General features: G+C 43.1%; 1 protein-coding gene across 1 annotated transcript in view; it reads right to left on the bottom strand.

Annotated features, from left to right (window-relative positions):
• The window catches only part of TRABD2B (TraB domain containing 2B), a 300,643-nt gene that overhangs the window by 122,167 nt on the left and 158,887 nt on the right, over positions 1-19,589 (bottom strand). The window contains exon 3 of the mRNA XM_014938939.1: positions 15,892-16,038. Coding sequence (XP_014794425.1) covers positions 15,892-16,038 — 147 coding nt within the window. The remainder of the gene's footprint in view (positions 1-15,891; positions 16,039-19,589) is intronic.

Raw genomic sequence — 19,589 nt, 5'->3', positions numbered from 1 at the left:
CTGGGTTCCCACCAAAGGTTGTACCCAGCTGGGTGAGACAGAAATGGGCACCGCATCTCCTGAGCTGGGGAATCCCATGTGGCTGGAGTTAATCTGCTGCCAACAGCAACCTGCCCTAGCCTGTTGGTCCACATGGACCAGGTAGACCTTGGATTTTCCATACATTACAACTTCCCAGCCTGCTTTGCCAAATCACCTTACTTCTCATAGCATGTCCCTCCTAAAGGGTTTAATTGCATTACCCTGAGTCATTCCTTCCTCCGGGCTTTCCATCAAGGCTTGGCTTCACCAGTGCATCTTGTGAACTCCTCAGAGCATGAAAGTACTTTTCACCTTGTTCTCAGTTTAGCCCTTTGCCAGCACTCAACAAATAATAACAGTCCCATTAAGCCAGACCTATTGGAGACACCAGTTTCCTGTTAATACACAAGGAAGCTGCCCCCATGTCTGGTGAGAACATGCATTGGTCTCAAAGGGACACAGGAGCAGCCTCCTGGCGTCGGAGGGGTAAAATGCTGCTGTAGTAAAGTAAAGGCAGTAAAGGATGTCATGGCTTCAATTCCTGGTGAAAGGCAGGGAGAGTTTTTAACTGTAGGAATAAAGTCTGAGGAATGAGTAGCCATTTTACACTTGCAGTGGTTTCTGCAACACAAAGCTGTAAATCATTTGGCCCACGCAGATATCAAAGCCTTTGTATCTCCTCTGTACCAGGGCTCTGTGTTTAATGGGTTGATGCAGCTGAGCCAGGAGCGTTGGGAGACTGAAAGAGAAGGTGAAATATTTTGGGAACACCTGAAGGCTCAACACCCACATAAGAGAAGTCTCCACTTCCCTGCTTTTTGGCTTCACTTTTGGGAAAGTGAAGGCTGGGTACTGATGGGACCTGGTCTTGAACAACCTGTGATGCTTTGGGGAAAGCAAGGTATGGCATTGCCTGCGAGGACAACTGGCTTTTACTCAAAGTAGAAGCCACAATACTGGGGGATCGAAAGGCTTTGCACATCCCATTCCAGCCAGAGGAAAGCTCTGACGCTGGAGGTCAAGGTAGCCCAAGGACAGAAGTTGTTTTCAAACATTGATCAAGATGATCTTTGCCAAGAAGACATGGACCTTCCTTCAGCTGGTGCAGCTCCATCACTTGCCACCCTACGTCCACATTCAACCCAGATTGTTCCCCCTCCTTACCTAACCTAAAACACAGTCAACAAAATGCAGCAATTTACTTGCCTTTTTTTTTTTTTCCCCTCCTTTCTTTCTCTTCTGTGGGAAAGAGTTTGACAACGGCAGAGAGATAAATTTAAAACCAAGGACTGGGTTTTATCAGCATTTCTCATGCTTGTCCAAAAAAACAAGACAAAGGAAAGCATCACCCCTAGAGGCTCATTTTCAGCTACAGGTCCTGCTGCACCCTGTGCATTCCTGCACTTGGGATGACTGCTCCACCACTGGCAAAAATAAAACATGCGCGTACGTTCCTGCGTGTGTGTGGCAGAGGACAGAAGATAAATGATTGAAGTAAGTATGCCCGTACACAGTAGTGCAACCACACTCTGAGCTACGACACTGGCCCCATTAATCACCCCCGCTCCTCCCTGTATCGCAGATCCTTTCCACAGTCAGTGACATACACCATGCCTGGCTCCGAGGAGGCAGCTGCTCCTGTTGATTTAAGAAACCCTTTGGATTCCTAACCACCAGACAGGGATCAGGAAGTCAAGAAACAGTCGCACACAATTAGGAAGCTGTTAACTGCAGCCAGCATTTAAGGTTGTCCTTTTTTTTGGGAAAAATTTGTTTTAAAAGGACAGGCTAAAGAATGTATGAGTGATGCACCTTGCCTCTTTCACTTTATCAAATATTTTTGTTTCCCTTCAGTATCAAAAATAATGTCAACATTTTAATGATAGGTGTTTGCTGTTTTGAACTGAGAGTGATTGGATGAGACATTTGCTGTGCCAGTGGATAAGGGACTGACCTCCTAATAATAGCTGAACACTGCTACTAGTATTTAAATAGTGGGGTGGATGATGTGACTTGAAAAATCCTAACTTCTGGATTTGCTGTTCATCTAGGAGAGTAGCAATTGGTCAGCAGAAAAACACAGTGCTACCCATCACCTGGGGCATGCTGACTTTGTAGTGGATGTGACAAGAAAAATAGATGATTTCTGTCCGGTCTATGTGAGCCAAGCAGTTTTCTGAGAATCCAACCAACTCATATATAGACACACACACACACCCTCCACATATTTCCCATGCAAACTCAATAATGTATTTCATTCAGAGGTGTTCAAAAGAAAGAATATTGTGTTTCACTGAATCAGCTAAAATTCTTTCTTTTTTTCTAATCCTATTTATTTTGGGTTATGGCTTTCCTACGGACAGTAAGGATGGATCCCAAACTCAGTCATTAGGTACACTCTGCATTTCTTAGTTAAGTTTTAAAGGAAGAGAATATGAGAACAAAAAACAAGTTAAGTCCCAGTCTTGCAGAAATGTCTTCCCCTCCACATTGCCTGTGTAATTTTACTTGAGCCAGTATCCCTGATGGAATATATGTGTGGGTAAGGCTCTGCACACACGTCCGAGCTCACAGCGCTGCGGGATGTGGGCCATAACTCTTCACCTTTGAAGTCAGTGGGAGCTTTAGGAAGAAGAAAGAGGAAGGATTGTGGAGTGGTTATGACACTACCCTGAAAAAATTGTTCTGTTCCCATGGGTGACACCAATCTCTCGCATGATCACAAGCTTGTCATTTGGGTTTAGACCTTCAAAGGGAATTCAGCACTTAACCTCCACTAAGTATCTTTGAAGCATTTGGCTTTATTCCTCCTGTCTCTCAAAAGTCCATCTGTAAAATGGGGAGAGCAAGGCTTTCCAACTTGAGAACAGATGTTACACACAAGGCACTGGCTGAATCTAGCTGTTGAAGGACCCAAAGGAAGATCCGAAGTCCAAGATGATGCTCAGTGGAAAGCTCTCTTCCCACAAATACTTTGTGGAAGGAGGTTGGGATTCTGCTGCAATCATTAGCATAAGAGCTAACAACATTCTTTAGCTTAGAAAAATGCATCAGCCATATCTCAAGATCTATGCTATGCTGCCTGCTTTGCCTATAGAAACAGAGAGAAAGAATTTTTTTAAAAATGAGAGAAAGGAAAAATATATTGGTGCAGAGTCTTTTATCACATTTAGGGCTTACTGCCAAAGTTCAGCTGAATATTCATAAACACTGGACTATATTTAAGTACATTTTCTTATTTACTATTTTTTAATATTTGGACAAATTTTCTGGGCAGAGGCCTGATGCCAGAGTTGTGAATATCTATCTGCAAATAATTTTTTTGGACACATATAAGCACCATCAACTTTGGTTAACTTTTTTCTTTTCCTCCTTTGGATCTATTGACTACAGTGGAACTGCTCTAGATTCCGTCCAGAATCAAATCACAATCAGATGTGGAGGAATAGTGTTATCGTTCCTACTCCTATACACTACATTTCCCAATCCTCTGATAACCTTTTTTAGCCTCATTCTGTTCCAGTGATGCTAACCTATTTCTGGAATGTGCATTCAAATTGTAAGATTATGTCAATGAAAAACCAATACTATCAAAATTAGAATAAAGGGCTGTGTCCCCCTTCTTGCCTGCACGTAGGCAGAGATGGTCTTCAACTATAAGTCTACCTGCAGATGGAGAAGAGGAAGCTGAGATAGGGAAATGGGAAGCCAACCCTTCCCATGGGAAACCTTCCTTGCCATTATCTTCCTATGTCTTGGTCAACCCTTTCGGCTTCTGAGACTCCTCTGTCCCACTGTCTCCTTTCCAGCCTCACCTCCTGTGCAATGTTTAAACTCCAGACGGTTGCAAGTACAGAATCATCACTAATCCTTGCAGGGGAATCTCTTAGCAATAAAAATGCCTTATTTCTCTTTCTCTCCCCAGAGCGTTTTCAGGCTAAATAGAGAAAATAAGAGGCACACCCAGGGTCACGTCTATGGCAAAGCAGAGAGTTGGCCATCAGCTTCCCGAGTTCCAGTCCAGCACCTCAATATAAACCCCATCCATCTTTCTCCGACAGGAGGGCTCAGCCTCCATGCTCGTAATCCTTATCTCCAGTTGTTAGCAGGGAGTTGTTCCCAGATCAGACTGACTGCATTAATTTTTTTTTTTTTTGAACATGATAAAGATTGGGTTCTCTTTATTAGTCTTCTAGTTTATGAGCTTTACGTGGGCAGAGGCCAGAAGACAAGTAAGGGATCAGGCTTTGAAGGATTTTCCCTGTACCACGCAGGTCAGGAACTTTTATACGGTCGACAGCACTAGGCAAGATAAGGATCTCAAGAGCTGACAGCACGGCTTAGGGGGGCTGCCAGGGAGCCAAAGCAGCATCCCGGAACCCCACGGCTCCTCCGACAAACTGAACGGCCCTAAATTCACACCGGCCCTCCTTGGGTCAGAGGCTGACATCTGAGCTCAAGTTATCATTCGTTTATGAAGGGAGGACACCCTCCCGTTAGCCAGCCTTGACAGGGCATTGTGGTTTTTACTGCAATGCTGCAAAATATACTGCTCTGGTTTTGGAAGACACCTGCTTCCCTATGATTTATGGACCCTTCTGGCATCTGGGAGAGCAATATCCACTTACTCAGCAGCCTCTGATACGAAGGATTCAAACAGTGCAAAGAGAATGGGCTGCAAAAGCAAGCATCTCCATGAGGAGGACGTGGCTGCTGCAGAGACGAGTGCTGCTGTCGACTTGACAGGTTTTCCTCCAGCACTCCTGAGTTTCCATCGTGACGGAGACCTTCACTGGCCAAGGAGGAGGTGTTTGGTTAATCCGATTTAGCCCAAAGCTGGCAGCTGCCAAGATGAGCTTCCAGCTTGTTATGGAAAAGGGAAGCCGGGAAGGAGCTATTCAAAATGGTGTTCCAGTTCAAGAACGCTGTGATTAACCCATTGTTGCTTTCCTTTAACCACCAGAATTTAAAGTAATATACTAAAAGCCTGAGTGGACTGTAAAAAGGAGATTTGGTCTTCAGGGTAAGTTGGTTCCATCACTCATCCCTTTCCCAGGACGAACATCTACCTAAGATAGGACTTGAGAAAACATTAGAGGCAAATCCAGCACATATTGGAGGTTGCAGGCAGGATAGGTCTGTCAATTTGGTGGATTTTGGGCTGCTAAAATGGTTTATTAGAAGCATACCTTGACACCAAACTCAGATATAGACTGAGAATGATACGAAATCCCAAGAAGCTTAAACATATTCCCCGTCTGTGCTCACCCAGTTTTGTTCCCACCTCTTTGCAGAAAGCAGAGAACTTCCCCAGGGACAACCTTCACTGCAGCTGGAGGATTGCACGTTTTGGGTGCACATCAAAACCCCGGTCGCACTTCTCCTACACACACTCGCCCACCAGCCACCTTGCCTGACCACAGCTGTCCCCATGCCACCGAGCCCGTTGGGAAGCACTGCTGGGGTTTGGACCAACTCAGCATTTCCACAGCAAGAATGGATTTTCCATCACGTCCCATGGCTTAGCAGGAGTTTGTAGTGTCCCAAACCTTTGAAAGCAGGGAACGGCCCTGAAAAACTGTGAGGCAAAGGGACATCCAGCTCTCCCTCAGTGGAGAACCAGTGGCCTAACAGAGAAGGGCTTCTGAACCCTAAACTGTTTTCTGGCTCCAGTTCACTGCAACAGGGGCACGTTGCTGTAGTTTTCAGCACTTCTGCTCTGCTTAGGCATGTCTAATCTTCTCTGATCTGAAGACTTTTTTTGCCAGGCTGTGTTGTATGCATAAGGACCCCATTCCCATCCCACTGTGGGGGTTTCAGGCTCCCAGGGCAGCAGCTGAGGTTGGGGTGTCTCACACCCACATGGCAGCAAGCCCAACTGATCTTTCCCAACACATTGTTTCCCCCATCTACTGCCTCAGAGGAAAGAGATACAAGGAGAGTGTCCCCGGGAGCCTGCCTGATCCCTTCTCCCTGGGAATAGAAATGAGGAGGAGGAAAAGAGTCTCCTCTCACAAACCCAATATTGTAGGGCATCAGAAACCCACAGAAAATATCTGGATGAGGCTGGACGGGGGTGGGAAAAAAAAAAAAAAAAAAGCAAAAATGCTTTTTGCTTGAAGGGAAGTGAGGGAAGAAAGCCAGTGTAAGAGCAAGCACGTTTCTTGGGACCAGCTCTGGGAAGCCACTTCTGGCTGACAGCTAATCCCTGCACACCCACATCACTGCTTGGCATCCATAGAGCTTGCAGATACATTGCAGTTCACCCCAGCAAATTTTCTGTAATTGGACTACCCGATTTAAAGCTAGCCTGGGTACCTCTCAGTACAGCACAGCAACTTGAGTGTGAAATCAGAGGTCTTTGAGTTTCAAATTGGCGAGCTCAGGTCTATGAGCCACTGGAGCATCTACATTTGTAAATAGAGGAAAACTGCAACTAGGAGAAGACGTGGAGGGGGAAAGCAGGCTGAAAGCTAGTGACGTCTCCATGGGTAGTGCATGCTACTTTTAAAAAACAGCTCTGCAGGTGGCACAAGAGCCCAGACATGTCCCTGCAGCTTCAGCCCCACCACAGCTGTGTGGAGACCCTTCCTGGGAGCCCCAAACCCACCCTTGCCATTGCTGTTCTCCCAGGTGGCCACTGGCCAAACGACAGCCATGTGTCTTGCCTGGTTTTACTTTCTCCTCCCACACTTTTGGGTTGAAAAACATGTTTAAAAAAAAAGTAAGGGGGGGAAAAAATAAAAGCAGAAAGGCCACAGGAATGGGCTGTGCATCTCACAAACAGCTTGGGGAGTGGGGATGATATGTTTATCCATGTTAAAAAAGTCTTTCAACAAATCCCTGAGAAGTCATGACCTCCATGTATGTTTTCTATTTGTTTTTCCACACCAGTTAAATAGTTGCTTTCCAAGCCCTTAGGGGAAAAAAAAAAAGAAAAAAGAAAGTACCAGCAACCCCAACCCCTCCCCACCCCAACCCCATCCCTGCTCCCCTTGGTAGCGATGCCAAAATATGCAGCCGGCCTCTCTATCTGAATGAATGTTTTGATTAAAGAAATCTTAACAAAACACAGTCAGAACAATGATCCCGGCCCCCTTTTTGCAAGCTTCACCCAACTATGCAGTGTATATTTAGGACCAGATTACAGGGACCTGTTCATTAATTGAATTAGGATGCAAGCCTTTGCAGTGTATGCAAATCAAGGTTTGGGTTTCAGCGGGGAGGGTAAATCTTAACTACCTAATGGTACTCCCACCCCATTTAAAACCCCTTTAACATCAGGATTTTTTTGAGGCCAGCTTTCACAAGCTTGCAAACATATGGAAAAGTTCAAGTTTTTCTATTTCCCTTCCAAATGCTTTGTTTCCTTTGACAAAGAATATTATTTTTTTTTCTGTTCTGACACTAAAACCATCACCTATTATATTGCCATGACACCCAAGTAAAGATACCGATCAAAGGGCAAAGCAGGGTAATAAAGTGAAAAAACTGGGGCCAGAAGGTTTGGTTTTGGGGTTGGTTTATTAAAGCATCACAATTCTTTTTCCAAAGGCATTTTTCATTTTGTCTTCTGTTACACAGTGGGAGCACAGCTGGTCAGTAGTGGGTACAAACTCAGGTTTGGTTGTTTTGAATATATATTGTTCAGGGCTCTCCAATGAGTTTCCTCCCATCCCTGTTTAGTACGATGCCAGGGAAAGCCTGAATGTTTATGCGAAGTTTGCAACATGATTTTAACCCAAGGAGAGTATGCTCCGAAAGATACAGTTTGCAAAACATCATGTAACTTAGCAAGGAGGAAAAAGCTGATTAATAACACAACAGCAGCTGGGCTGACACAAGACCTCCAGATCCAGCACCACAAGGCAGAGCTTGGAGTGTAGACATATCCCTGCCCTCCTGTTTGGTCCTAGCAAAACTCCAGGCTATTCCCAGTCCAACCAGTCTAAGCTTTCTAGTTATGCTGGCATCTGGAACAAATTGGATGATGACTTTGAATGATTTTTAGGGTTTTTTGAAGGTGGAGTTGTTTAAGAGGTCTAGCACAGGATGTAGAGAGACAGGACATCTCCAAGAAAGCAAGCTGAAATGGAACGGGGATCAGTCAGGAGAAAAATAAGGAATAATTCAGATGAAGTCAGAGAAGTAGAGACAAATTAAGTTATCCTTGAAACTGATTTCTTTGTATCTAAGCTGGTGGAACTGCATAAGCCTTGACTTTGGATTTAACAGCAATCATCTCTCCCAGAAGAGAGAAGATAAGATCCAGATCTGAAGTCACCATCAGCGACCACAACCAGTTTACACTGGAGAACATAATTTATGGTGTTCCCTATTCGGGAATGCACAACAGTAGTGTCAAACCAAGAAACGTCGTGTCAAGCAGTACCCAAGAACACAGGCTTTTCAGATAATGTCTAATGCTAATCCTGCAAAGTCAGCCCGGACCACCAAATTGCCCCCTTGTCCCGCTTCTTCCCCTCCCTGTCATAATGACGTGACAAATACTTTTTCTGGATAAAACACAAAGGAAGAAAAAGCATTTTGTACATTCAACCCACAAGATATTGTTTAAAAAACTAACAAGTCTTTTTCATTTCTCTTGAACAAGTCTTTCCAAGAAACACTTCATAAACCAGCTCTTTTAAAAGCAGGGATAGTAAATGCTTTACAGCAAACATACAGCAATGCACAGAAAGCAGCATGCTACTACCTTGAACTCCAAATGTTTTTACCAATCATGCCTTCATACTCTTTTATAGTTTATTCCCTTACTAATAAATACAGGTAGTCAACAATCCTTAAACGTTTTTAATGTAAATCAGCTCTTCTCTGTAGGTGAACAAGTTCCTTTTCTAATAACGCAGCAGTCTTTGAAAGAAAAATCTTTGCCTTTAAATGTCTTGTTCCAATTTCTCTCTGACTTTCTCTCCTCTCCCATTGCTTTCTCTATGGAAACTGGAAAGAGGAAGGAAGGATCTTCCAAGGTAAGGCAATTCTAAATGCAAACATGTAATGAAAATTTTCAAGCAAGAACCTATTTTCAAAACCTGTAGCATGAAAATTGTCTGGGCATGTTCCAGACTATTAATAAAAAAATAATCTCTGCAATGTTTTCCCCAGCACTGTCATCAACAAGTAGACTTAACTCTCACAATCTGGATCTGCAACCAATTTTCTGAAACACATAAGCCAAAATATAATATTGCTCCAATCTGGAATCCTGTTCTGACATAATATGAAAATTAGACTCCGAAAATTTTGGCTGCACTTCTGTTTTTTTACTTCCAAGTGCTCACAATATACCAAGGCACAAAGCTGTAACTCAGGTGCAAGTGGAAAGAAAGTACGATCCCACAGGGGCAGGTCAGGAGCAATTCTGAACTACGGGAAGGCAACATCTCACCAGCAGCTACCCTGTGCTACAGCCCAGAGAAGAGAAGGTGGGAGACATCCTCTGTTCACTATCACGGCAAAGAGCACACGTGTCACCAAACACCCGGGCAGAGTGGGGACTGCCAGCAACGTCATCTTAACAGACACTCCTGGAAGTGTTACTGACCCTTCGCCTGGACCCAGAATGAGAGACTGGTGGGACTGGCAGCCTTGGCGCCCAGGACAACCTTGCACTTGCTTCACTGGAAAGCCTATAATCATTTTCCCTGGAAGAACGAGAGGCTGTGCCAGTTCGCCTGCACTTTGTTACAGCTGAAAACGATAAGATGCTTCCAAAGCGCTGCGTTACAATAGCTGCGCCTTCAGTTTATGGATTTATCTTCCTTTGCCCTAGATAAAAACTCCATTCCTTGGACAAATTAGGTCTGCTTGTCATTCAACACTCTATCTAATGGTCTCAGCTGTGTGTTTCTGCAGTTATTGAAGCTGGGGCATTCCACAGATAGTTTTCATTGATTTGAGAAGTGAGCCAGAAACACAGTTGTATTTTATCCAGAATGAAAACGGGGCAAGTTAATGATGTAATTAGAATTATCAGGACCCTTAAATCTTAAACAACAGGTTTAAATGCAGGATGATAACATTTTTAAAGGAGTACATAACACAACCTGGTGGTTTATAAACAGCGAATGCATTGTGAAGTGATGCACAAAACCTTTTCCTTAGTTTAAGGAGGCTGACTACTGACATGGTGCTAGCAGATGGATGTCTAGGCCATTATCAGGACCAGCATACGATTTTCAGAAGGCAACACCCACTGCCCAAACACTGTGTTTCAGCATGATTCCATGGGATTTTGAACTGTAGGGGCTACTCAAGATACACGTGACATCATTCTAATAAGTTGCACCAAAAGGTCAGTTGGTTTTGATGGACACAGCTTGAAGGAGGCTGTACAGTGAGCCCCAAAAAGGGTTGAGACATGTCTGCAGGCTGTGGTGGCTGCCAGGCAACTTCATTGCATAGCTTGCTTTTCTGTGTAGGATGAAACCAAGACTCACCTCTCCTAGCAACAAGAAGTTTGTTATACTTGGGTGTGCATTAAGCCTGTGAACTGGGTTATTAACTGGCCTAACTTCCTTTTTTCCCTTTTGGTATCTGGATGATGGCATGGGCCACCAGAACTCCTCCAGGAGTGGAGTGGAAATAATGGAAATAGTCTCCATAATTTTAATGGGCTTTCAATAGTCTAAAACACAAGCAAAACATAAAGACTTTCTAGAAGAAAGATGCTTTATAAGTGGCAGGTATGACTCCTGAATTGTATTGCTAACCCTAAGTGGGACAGGCAAAAGCAACCAGCAGGACCTTTCAAGAAAACTGTCTATAAAAAAAGAAGTGTAGCTGCATGCCTCAGATACACCAGATCAACAACAAGAGAGGAGAAACCATCTTCTGATCAGGAGCCTCTCCTCAGGTCAGGAGAATGGCCGAGGACAGGAGAAACAGTAGCTGGAGACAACAGGTATAGTCTTTGTGAATGGTTGAAGGAGAAAAATCTCAGCCACAGCTTTTCAATTTCCCTCTTACTAAAGTGTACATAGTATACAAGGAAACACAGAACCAGCTAATTCCAGGCTGGCAAAGATTAATCTGCTTTACAAAATTTTCCTTAAAAAACTGAACATCTCAAAACCAACCACAGGAAATAAGTGGTACAAGACATCCCTGAACCCAAAACTCTACATGTAACAGTTCAAAATATTTAAATAAAGACTTTTACATCAGATTTAGGGAATAAAATATAAGATAAATTATTATGCACCCTACTTTTTCCTCACCAAATCTTCAGGTCATTAGGCAATTTCTTAAGTGTCTCAGGTAAGAAAAAGTATTCTCTGGGGGTAGATAATTTTCTGATTTTGCACTAACAGATTTTTTGCATTTTAATGTGTCTGGACATACTGACCTCAATTCCCTTGTAAGCGCGTCAGACAGAATACAGAAGTTAAAGTTGCTGATCTAATCTGATGCCTCTTTACTTGCAAAGAAGTGTTTTTTTTTTCAAAAAGAGGCTTCTTTGAGGGGGAAAAGTCTGAAGAAAAAGCAGAAAACGTGCCTATCCTATCTTTAACTTAGAATACTTTCTCTTTAGTATCATTTTGACTCTCTGCCCAGAAACTCCAACGTAAGCCTCTTGATTGCAGCAGTCACAAGAGAATCAAGTGTTTGCAGAAGGCTGTGGAAGCAGGAGAGATGTTTCCTACTTTTGGGTCATAGTCTAACTGAATAAACTCAGCCCCTTAAAATTTTATTAAGTTTAAACAAGGATTTATACGTTTGGAAAAATGGTGCTTGGAAACAAAATTTAAGAAAAAAAAAGAGAAAGGAATGAAGAATGTAATATAACCACAGGAAAGCAGAGGTGTTTCTCCCTTTCACTGTTCTTAATTAAAATAAAAAAAAAAAAAAAAAACCCCCCTGACACTGAGAAGGATTTGTTTAGTCCTCCACTGTCACCAGTGCCGATGGCTCTGGGACAGGAAAACATCAAGGATTTGGGGGCCTGCTCACACCCCTCCATTTCGAGCACCTTGCCCTGGCTAAGCCAGACTTCCCAGTCCCAAGGTGGGCAGCATCTCCCTGGGGCAGTCCTGTCCCTGTCCCCAGGTGCCAAAGAAGCTTTTCTCTGACCCGGTGCCCAAGCTCAATGCTTTCTGTCTAGAAAATCACTTTCCCTGCACTTCTCCTCCCAGCATTGCCCCTTCTGTGCACCCCCCTGGCACAAACTCAGCCCCGGGGACTCAGCCCTCTCCTCCCAAACATGACCGAAGTCAACAAAACTGGTGCAGATTTCCCAGACTCCCTCAGGGAAGCTGAAGAGGCTCAAGAAACTCAGGGGGTTTTCTCCCTTTCACTTTTTTTAAATAAAAAAAAAAAAAAAAAAAAAAAACACCCTGAGACTGAGAAGGATTTGTTTAGTCCTCCACTGTCACCAGTGCCGATGGCTCTGGGACAGGAAAACATCAAGGATTTGGGGGCCTGCTCACACCCCTCCATTTCGAGCACCTTGCCCTGGCTAAGCCAGACTTCCCAGTCCCAAGGTGGGCAGCATCTCCCTGGGGCAGTCCTGTCCCTGTCCCCAGGTGCCAAAGAAGCTTTTCTCTGACCCGGTGCCCAAGCTCAATGCTTTCTGTCTAGAAAATCACTTTCCCTGCACTTCTCCTCCCAGCATTGCCCCTTCTGTGCACCCCCCTGGCACAAACTCAGCCCCGGGGACTCAGCCCTCTCCTCCCAAACATGACCGAAGTCAACAAAACTGGTGCAGATTTCCCAGACTCCCTCAGGGAAGCTGAAGAGGCTCAAGAAACTCATCTGTAACACCTTAAGTCAACAATATCAGTATTTCCACTTTTGGTCCTTCTTTCTGCTCCAAGATAAGTTTTGCTCTAAAGGCATCTTGCAGATGGCTACTGAAGATGCTCCATCTCCTGAGATTCATGCTAGAGGAATTTAGTTACCACACCTAGATATATACTCCTCACCACAACCACCACCACCACTGTCCTCACAGCTGTTAGACTTTCTCAGCTACTTCCCAGTTCATTAAGGTGACCTAGACCAAGGGACTTTGAACTAAGGTGACTGATGGACAGGTTCACCTTTACTCTGCAGGTCCCACTACTAACCTTCACGGGACAAGCAGGCACTTGAAACCTTAAAAACAGCCCCCAAATGAAGACTCAAAGTGTGAGTGATAGCCTTTTGCAGGTTGCCATGCCTCTGTGGGATGGAGCTGAATTCCTGGCCTCCACTGTTCACATAAGTGTTGAGTCTTACAATTCCATCCCTGATCTTTTGCTCCTTTCTATGTGATATTTCAGAGTTGCATTAATGGTACCAGCTCCAAGGACTTACCAGACCTCTGAAGAGCTGGGCCAGCAGCTGGATATCATGGAAGAACAGGCACACCACTTAAAAACACTGTGATACTCTTGTCTCCCAGACTTGGCATGGGGAAGCACTTGGGCTTGGCACTACTCTGAGGTTTAAGTGATCATACTTGCACTTGGGATATTTATAATTTTTCTGCACTTGTAGGCCAGTCATTTGTTGTCACCTGATGGGACCTGCAATAGACTCTCAGAACATGATAAATCTCTGTGCCTACATTTAATGTCTCCAAAGAAAGATCCCATGGGGGTTGCTTCATGTGTAATATTTAAGCCAGGCTAATCTAATTTGGTAACCAAATGGCAAAGCCTCTCTATGGCAGAGAGAATCTATCACCTTTGCAAAAACCACACAGAATAAACTGGAATTACCACAACTGGCAACAGTTGACCTGAATAAGGAGTTTATTTTAGGTTTTAATTTTCTATTTTGTTCTGCCTGCAATTAAAAATAAATGGTATAAAGCTGGTTTATAAAAACACTACCAAACAAAAAACCTCTTTACCTAAATTAAAAACAACAACTGTGAGAGGGAAATACTCCACAACATTTAGAGTTCTGCAGGGACCAGTATATGTATAGGGATTTTAATTTTCCATGGCCTGTAAGCGTTGTAATCTCTATCAATGGCGTGCACTCTGGGACCATGACTAACACCAGTGCTCGAACTCTGATTGGCTGCTGGTTTCTTTCTTCTTTCTTTACCACTGTTTTTAAATTCACATTTGATCCAGTAATTTGCAGGGATAAAGAAGCTTTTGCAGCAATCTGTTCCTTTCAAGTTTAACCCACAGGTCTGTTATAGGACATCGTGTCAACAAATCACAGATGTCTGCGAGTCAATGCAACCAGTGCGAACGGCCACAACTTGTCTCAGGGACAAAGGACTGCCTTCATGTTTTTACCTACTAATAGTCCTTTCTTTGCATCCATGGCAAATATACCACCGCACTTTGCGAGAGTTATTTCTCCAAACCCACTCTGTGTTTATCTCGTGCGCTGTGCCTTGACATCGCAGGAATAGTTACAACCATTGACTTCTCCAGAATCCTCTAAAGCCATGAGGTCTCTGCCTTTTCTAACTCACATATCCCATCTTTGGAGATGTATTCTTGCCCAAGCTGCTTTCTCCCTTTAGTTTTCAGTGCAAGGCTGTCCAGAATGAACAGCTTTGGTACTGCACAGACTTCTGTTTCAGTACTGCCACGTTAACCGCCTTGTTATGTTCTTCTTACTCATGCTAAAGCAATGCTTCACTTTCTAGGACTGGATTAACTGGAAGAGCAAAGGGTTTTCATCCCATTCTTTACCATCAACCACTCTTTCTAATATTTGAAAATGATAACCAGATAAGGAAAAAGAGAAGACGTGGCCATTTGTCCAGAATTTAAGGACCTCTACTTGTCCAAGATGATGTCTTTCTGCTACCATCGAGGGACAGGCTTATTCTGTAATAAGTGACATGAAAGAGCAGCTCCAGCTGCTGCTGGGTGTCATTTACTTTTCTACCTGGAACTTCTGAGAGGAACATACAAGACCTTTGGGAAAACATCCATGTCATGCAGTGTGGCCAGGAGACCTCACAGCCAGGTTGGGGCCCTCCTCGCTTTCCCAGCTGTTCCTCTGAGAAACAAGTGACCCCAAAGAGACCTGTGCAAATCAAGATAGCGCCAGCAAGATAAGATGTCTCAGAGACCTCTGCCTCAGTCAACAGACTGAGCGTACCCTGTCTCAGTTCTCTCTTGAAATCACACATTTATCCTTGATCTGCGTTTGCTAATGGTAAACCATTATCATGATTTAACAGACTTCCATTGGCAAAACACATACAATACTGTGTCTGCCAAGGTCCACTCCAAGTAAGTCACTGCACCTGAGACAGGAACCTGGGAACATTTATCAAAAGAAGGAGAAGTAGGAGATGACAACTAAAGACCACGTTTCCACAGAATTAACAGGAAAGGGGAACGAGGAACCTATGTAATAAATGAGAATCTCAGAGTTCGCCACAAACTACCAAACTGGTCTGGAAAGAAGATTTCTGCTCCATTGAGAGTTTTTAATAGCATTGGATAACTAAGATAAACAGAGACGGAAGGGCTGCCTGAGACACATACAAAATTATTGAATTATGACATGTTTGAGAAGTTATTTACTTTATAGAGTATTTACATAAGGTCCACTTCCTTTTCATATATAAGCTCAAATATTACAGGAGTCCGCCCCCCATCCTCCTTAATGAGTGGACTACATTCAACAGCCCCACAAACATCCACAATTAACTTTTTTTTTTTCAGGCACATTCCTAGGAAAGTTTTCCAGGCAGTCCCTTCCCCAGAGCCCAAGGACTACCAAGGAAACCCCACTCTGACCAGGCAAACAAGGCATGTGGAGAAAGAAAACAGAGGGCATCAAAAGAAAGAGAGGAAGAGGAAACAAAGTGATGACCGGGGCACCACTATTAAAACAGCTGATTTAGTCTCCATTAGCTGGCTCACCCGCAACATTTCATCTTACCTGAGAAGTGTCATGGTTGAATATGACAGCATTCAGGTCTCCACAGTTATAATGCTTGATGAGATCTTCAGTGGTATATGGGGCCTGCAAACTACCCGCTCGGAGGCTTTCATGTTGGAGCAGAGTTTGGTTTAGGGCAAATAGCACCTGTAGAAACACACACAAGAAAAACAAGGGAGAAGTTAAAGATATTAGGAATCAAAGCAGCAAAACCTGAAAGGCCAAACTTTGAAAAACTCTCCTGCACCTGAAGGCTATTGACCTGCCCGGCCCACAGTAACAAGGGCTGATCTTTAGGCATTCCCAACTGGAAGGGGAGTCAAATACAAGGTCCCCTACTAGCAGAAGACCTTATTATAAAACCCTTGATGTTCCACACAAAGAATAACTTCACACACGTTTATATATTTCTCAGAGGTCATGATCTGAGAACTTTTAGGCTATCTGTGCTGACTACTTGGCTACGTGAGAGACATCAGAATCAAAAAGCTCCTAAATTAGGAATCTCCTCTTGCCTCTGACTGTTTCCTGTCTGCTAGCTAAAATCAAAAGTTCAAACTCAGTTGGAAGGTTTTTGAAGTTACAGTTATTGTACTGGGACTTTGCATGCTTCTAGCAGCAGAAACTTCAGGAAACCAATTATTAGCCTCCCTCCTTTAGTCTTTCCTCCTTTGCCCACCCTTTTGCAAAATTAACAGATACTGAATTGTAACACCATCCCAGCAGACTAGTCGTGTGTCCCCGTCCCATCCCTTGAAAATAACCAAGAAAGCAGAAGCACTCTTTACTATGTAAATTTAGGTAACCAAAAAAAAAAATATCCTTACAAATTATATTTTTTCCTTGCACTACTAAATTTCACATAAGTTATCATAAATATTTTTATATTTATGATAGGCTGTGGGAGTAATTTATACCAGTTACTGAAACACCAAGTCTGGGCTTCTCATGTTCAGCTTTCAAGAAGCTTCCAAAGAAACTTGATAAGAAGTAGATGAATAAATCAGAAGAACAGCAGTTAAGACAGTTTGTCACAAATTATATAAATAAGAAAACACACTTTTCCTCAAATACAGTGATATGTAGTGACTGCAAATTCCAAGTTCTGAAAAATTATATTGATCTGTTGTTTTTCATGAAAAGACTCTTGCATCCCTCAGCCTCACATTTCACCACATTTTCAGCTTCTCTCATTTATAACAGCAGCGCCCTACCCATCCCAAAGAATAATCATCGTTCCGAAATCTGGGTAAGGTAACCCATGCCGAGCTCCAGGTGACCCAGCAAGGCTGCAGTCTGTGACACTTATTCTTATTGACCTTCTTAACTTTAAGCAACTGAACCCGCTTTAAGGAGTGAACCCCAGAGGAGTTTAAAATTAACAATGTACATGTACAATGTATTTGCAGGATGGAAGTTCTTATTAGTTTAAAATTACAATTTCCATCTGAAGGAGAGGAAACAGTCAGTTAGATTTACTCCTGCAAAACCTCAGGTATATAATAAATATGATCTGAGATTTTTTTATAATAACAACAATAATAATCATCATCATAGTATCTCCAGAACATTAGCAGCCTCTTAATACACAGTGGTTACATGCTAACTAAAATACACAAATTAGTTGAGGAAAAGCAAATTTTTTTTTTAATCTACCTTAAAAAAATATAAAGACGGTCTTTCAACTGAACTTGTTATACCTCAATTCGGCAATTGGTTCCCCATTAAGATCCAAGCCTAAAAGATTTCCTTGCCCAGATCTAAGGGTTTCTTCAGGCTTTTCTACAAAGGGATCAATCTTTCCCAGGACCACAGTCTGCAGATAAGCATCTTCCTAACTTAGTTTTTCTCTAATTTAAAAAATCTGCAAAAAATACAGTTTGAAAAATTTCTAACCTTTGAAAGGATCTGAGCTTTTTCTTTTTCCCCTAAGGGCTACAGCTCGAAGAGGAAATGGTTCATCCCAGGATTTCCTGGGGATTCTAAACATTTTGGCTAATAAAAATAAAAGCTTAGAAAAACGTTGACAGGAAAACTGAGAGCAGAGGTTTTCCCAAAATGCTTTTAGTAAAATCCTCCTCATTTTTGATTTTTTAAACAATGGATGTTGCTGGATTTTTATATACAAAAATATGTATACACACAGGCACACACATATACAAACCACTAACAAACCCTCACAATAAGACAGTGTGTTTTATGATAAAATATTAAGAAAGCAATAAACAAATCCTTAGTTTTTTCTCTTCTTTTCTTTTTTTTTTTTTTTTTTTTTTGCTTTTCTGTATTTTTTGTTGTTGTTGTTATTGTGGCTTCCTGAGGAAGTGCATTAATGCTCTGGGCTGGTCTGTCTGTCTCCTCCTAATAAATTTAGCAAATATTACCCGATTTCAGTCATATTTGCAGAAGGTTAGATGCATTAAAGAAAATTGCCCATATATTCCTTGAATATGAGTGCCAGGCTGAAGAAAAGTCCATACAAGTTCACTTCTTGTAAGACACTAAAGACTATACATGAAAGAATGAGTTATTTAGAGTTCCCAGAGTAGCAGATGGACCCACATGCACTGGACCCCAGATTTCATTAGTGTCAGGGTGTTCAAGTCCCCATTCTCTACCTCTGAGCAGCTTTGGGACCTTGAGGTGATGCTGCCCACCAGCTGGCCTCCAGCACGCTCCTACCACTACAGGGGAGGTCATTGCGGGGTTCAAACTACTGCCCAAAAAGCAACTCAAGAGATTTCATTTTAGGACAAAAGTTAAAATTAGAAACTCAAACACTTGAATATGCTAAAGGAAAACTGTAACCACTTGAACAGCTTTCTAGAGAAGTCTTGCTTAATCAAGCCACAACCACCATGGTTTTCGGTCGGGCAGCTCAAAACAAAGAGAAGTGGGGTCTCCTCGCAGCTCGTTGGCTGGATTTGTAGACCATTTCCTTCAGAGTCAGCTTAAAGTCATCTTAAAACCTGAATTTATTTTTTCTTACTGTTCAGATAATGCCACAAAAAACAACGCTGTTTCCTTTCCTTCTCTCTCTCTTAATATCAGTGACCCCACGACCTCCAGCCTAAACCCCTATCTGAGTTAAATCTCCCAGAGGTGCCTGAGATTACTGAACAACTGACAACTTCAAAATAAACACACTTAGAGCGACTGCCTATACACAGTCCCACCTAATAAATATAGCAGACAGTATTTGCTCTGGAAAGTGATGGGAAGTTATGACTTTAACGCCAGGAAAGTGCATTTTTATTCATGCAACTTCTGGTCCTCACATCGGCGCACGTTGAAAGCCATTTTTGCACGTCTGCCCCCTGTTTGTGACTGATCAACTACGGACAACAGAAAGAGGTTTTCACGCTTCCAGGAGGAAGCCTTTTTATCTGAGTGGTGTCATTCTCCCATGCAAAGCAGCAGCTCAATGCACAGATTTTATCTGGGTGTTTGGAGACACCAGATCAGGCCTCGGGGTGAACCTTTGGGTCCTGTTTTACTGCCCAAGAGGCTGGGTACCACCAGCCCTACACAGTGCCAGGGCACAGACCAGTGGCCCCAGTCCAGACTTTTTGGGAGGTCTTCTGCACAGACTATGACCATCTCAAGAAAAAAGGGGCTGGACCAGTTATTTCTGCCACGGGAAGGTCAGATGAGACGCAGGAGACCTGAAACAGGGAAAAGCTCATGCAACACTGGTG

The sequence above is a fragment of the Calidris pugnax genome, unplaced genomic scaffold (genome assembly GCF_001431845.1).
Source record: "Calidris pugnax isolate Ruff unplaced genomic scaffold, ASM143184v1 scaffold18, whole genome shotgun sequence".
Classification (NCBI taxonomy): Eukaryota; Metazoa; Chordata; class Aves; order Charadriiformes; family Scolopacidae; genus Calidris; species Calidris pugnax.
The sequence above is the reverse complement of the archived record's forward strand: the minus strand, read 5'-3'. Positions and strand labels throughout refer to the sequence as shown.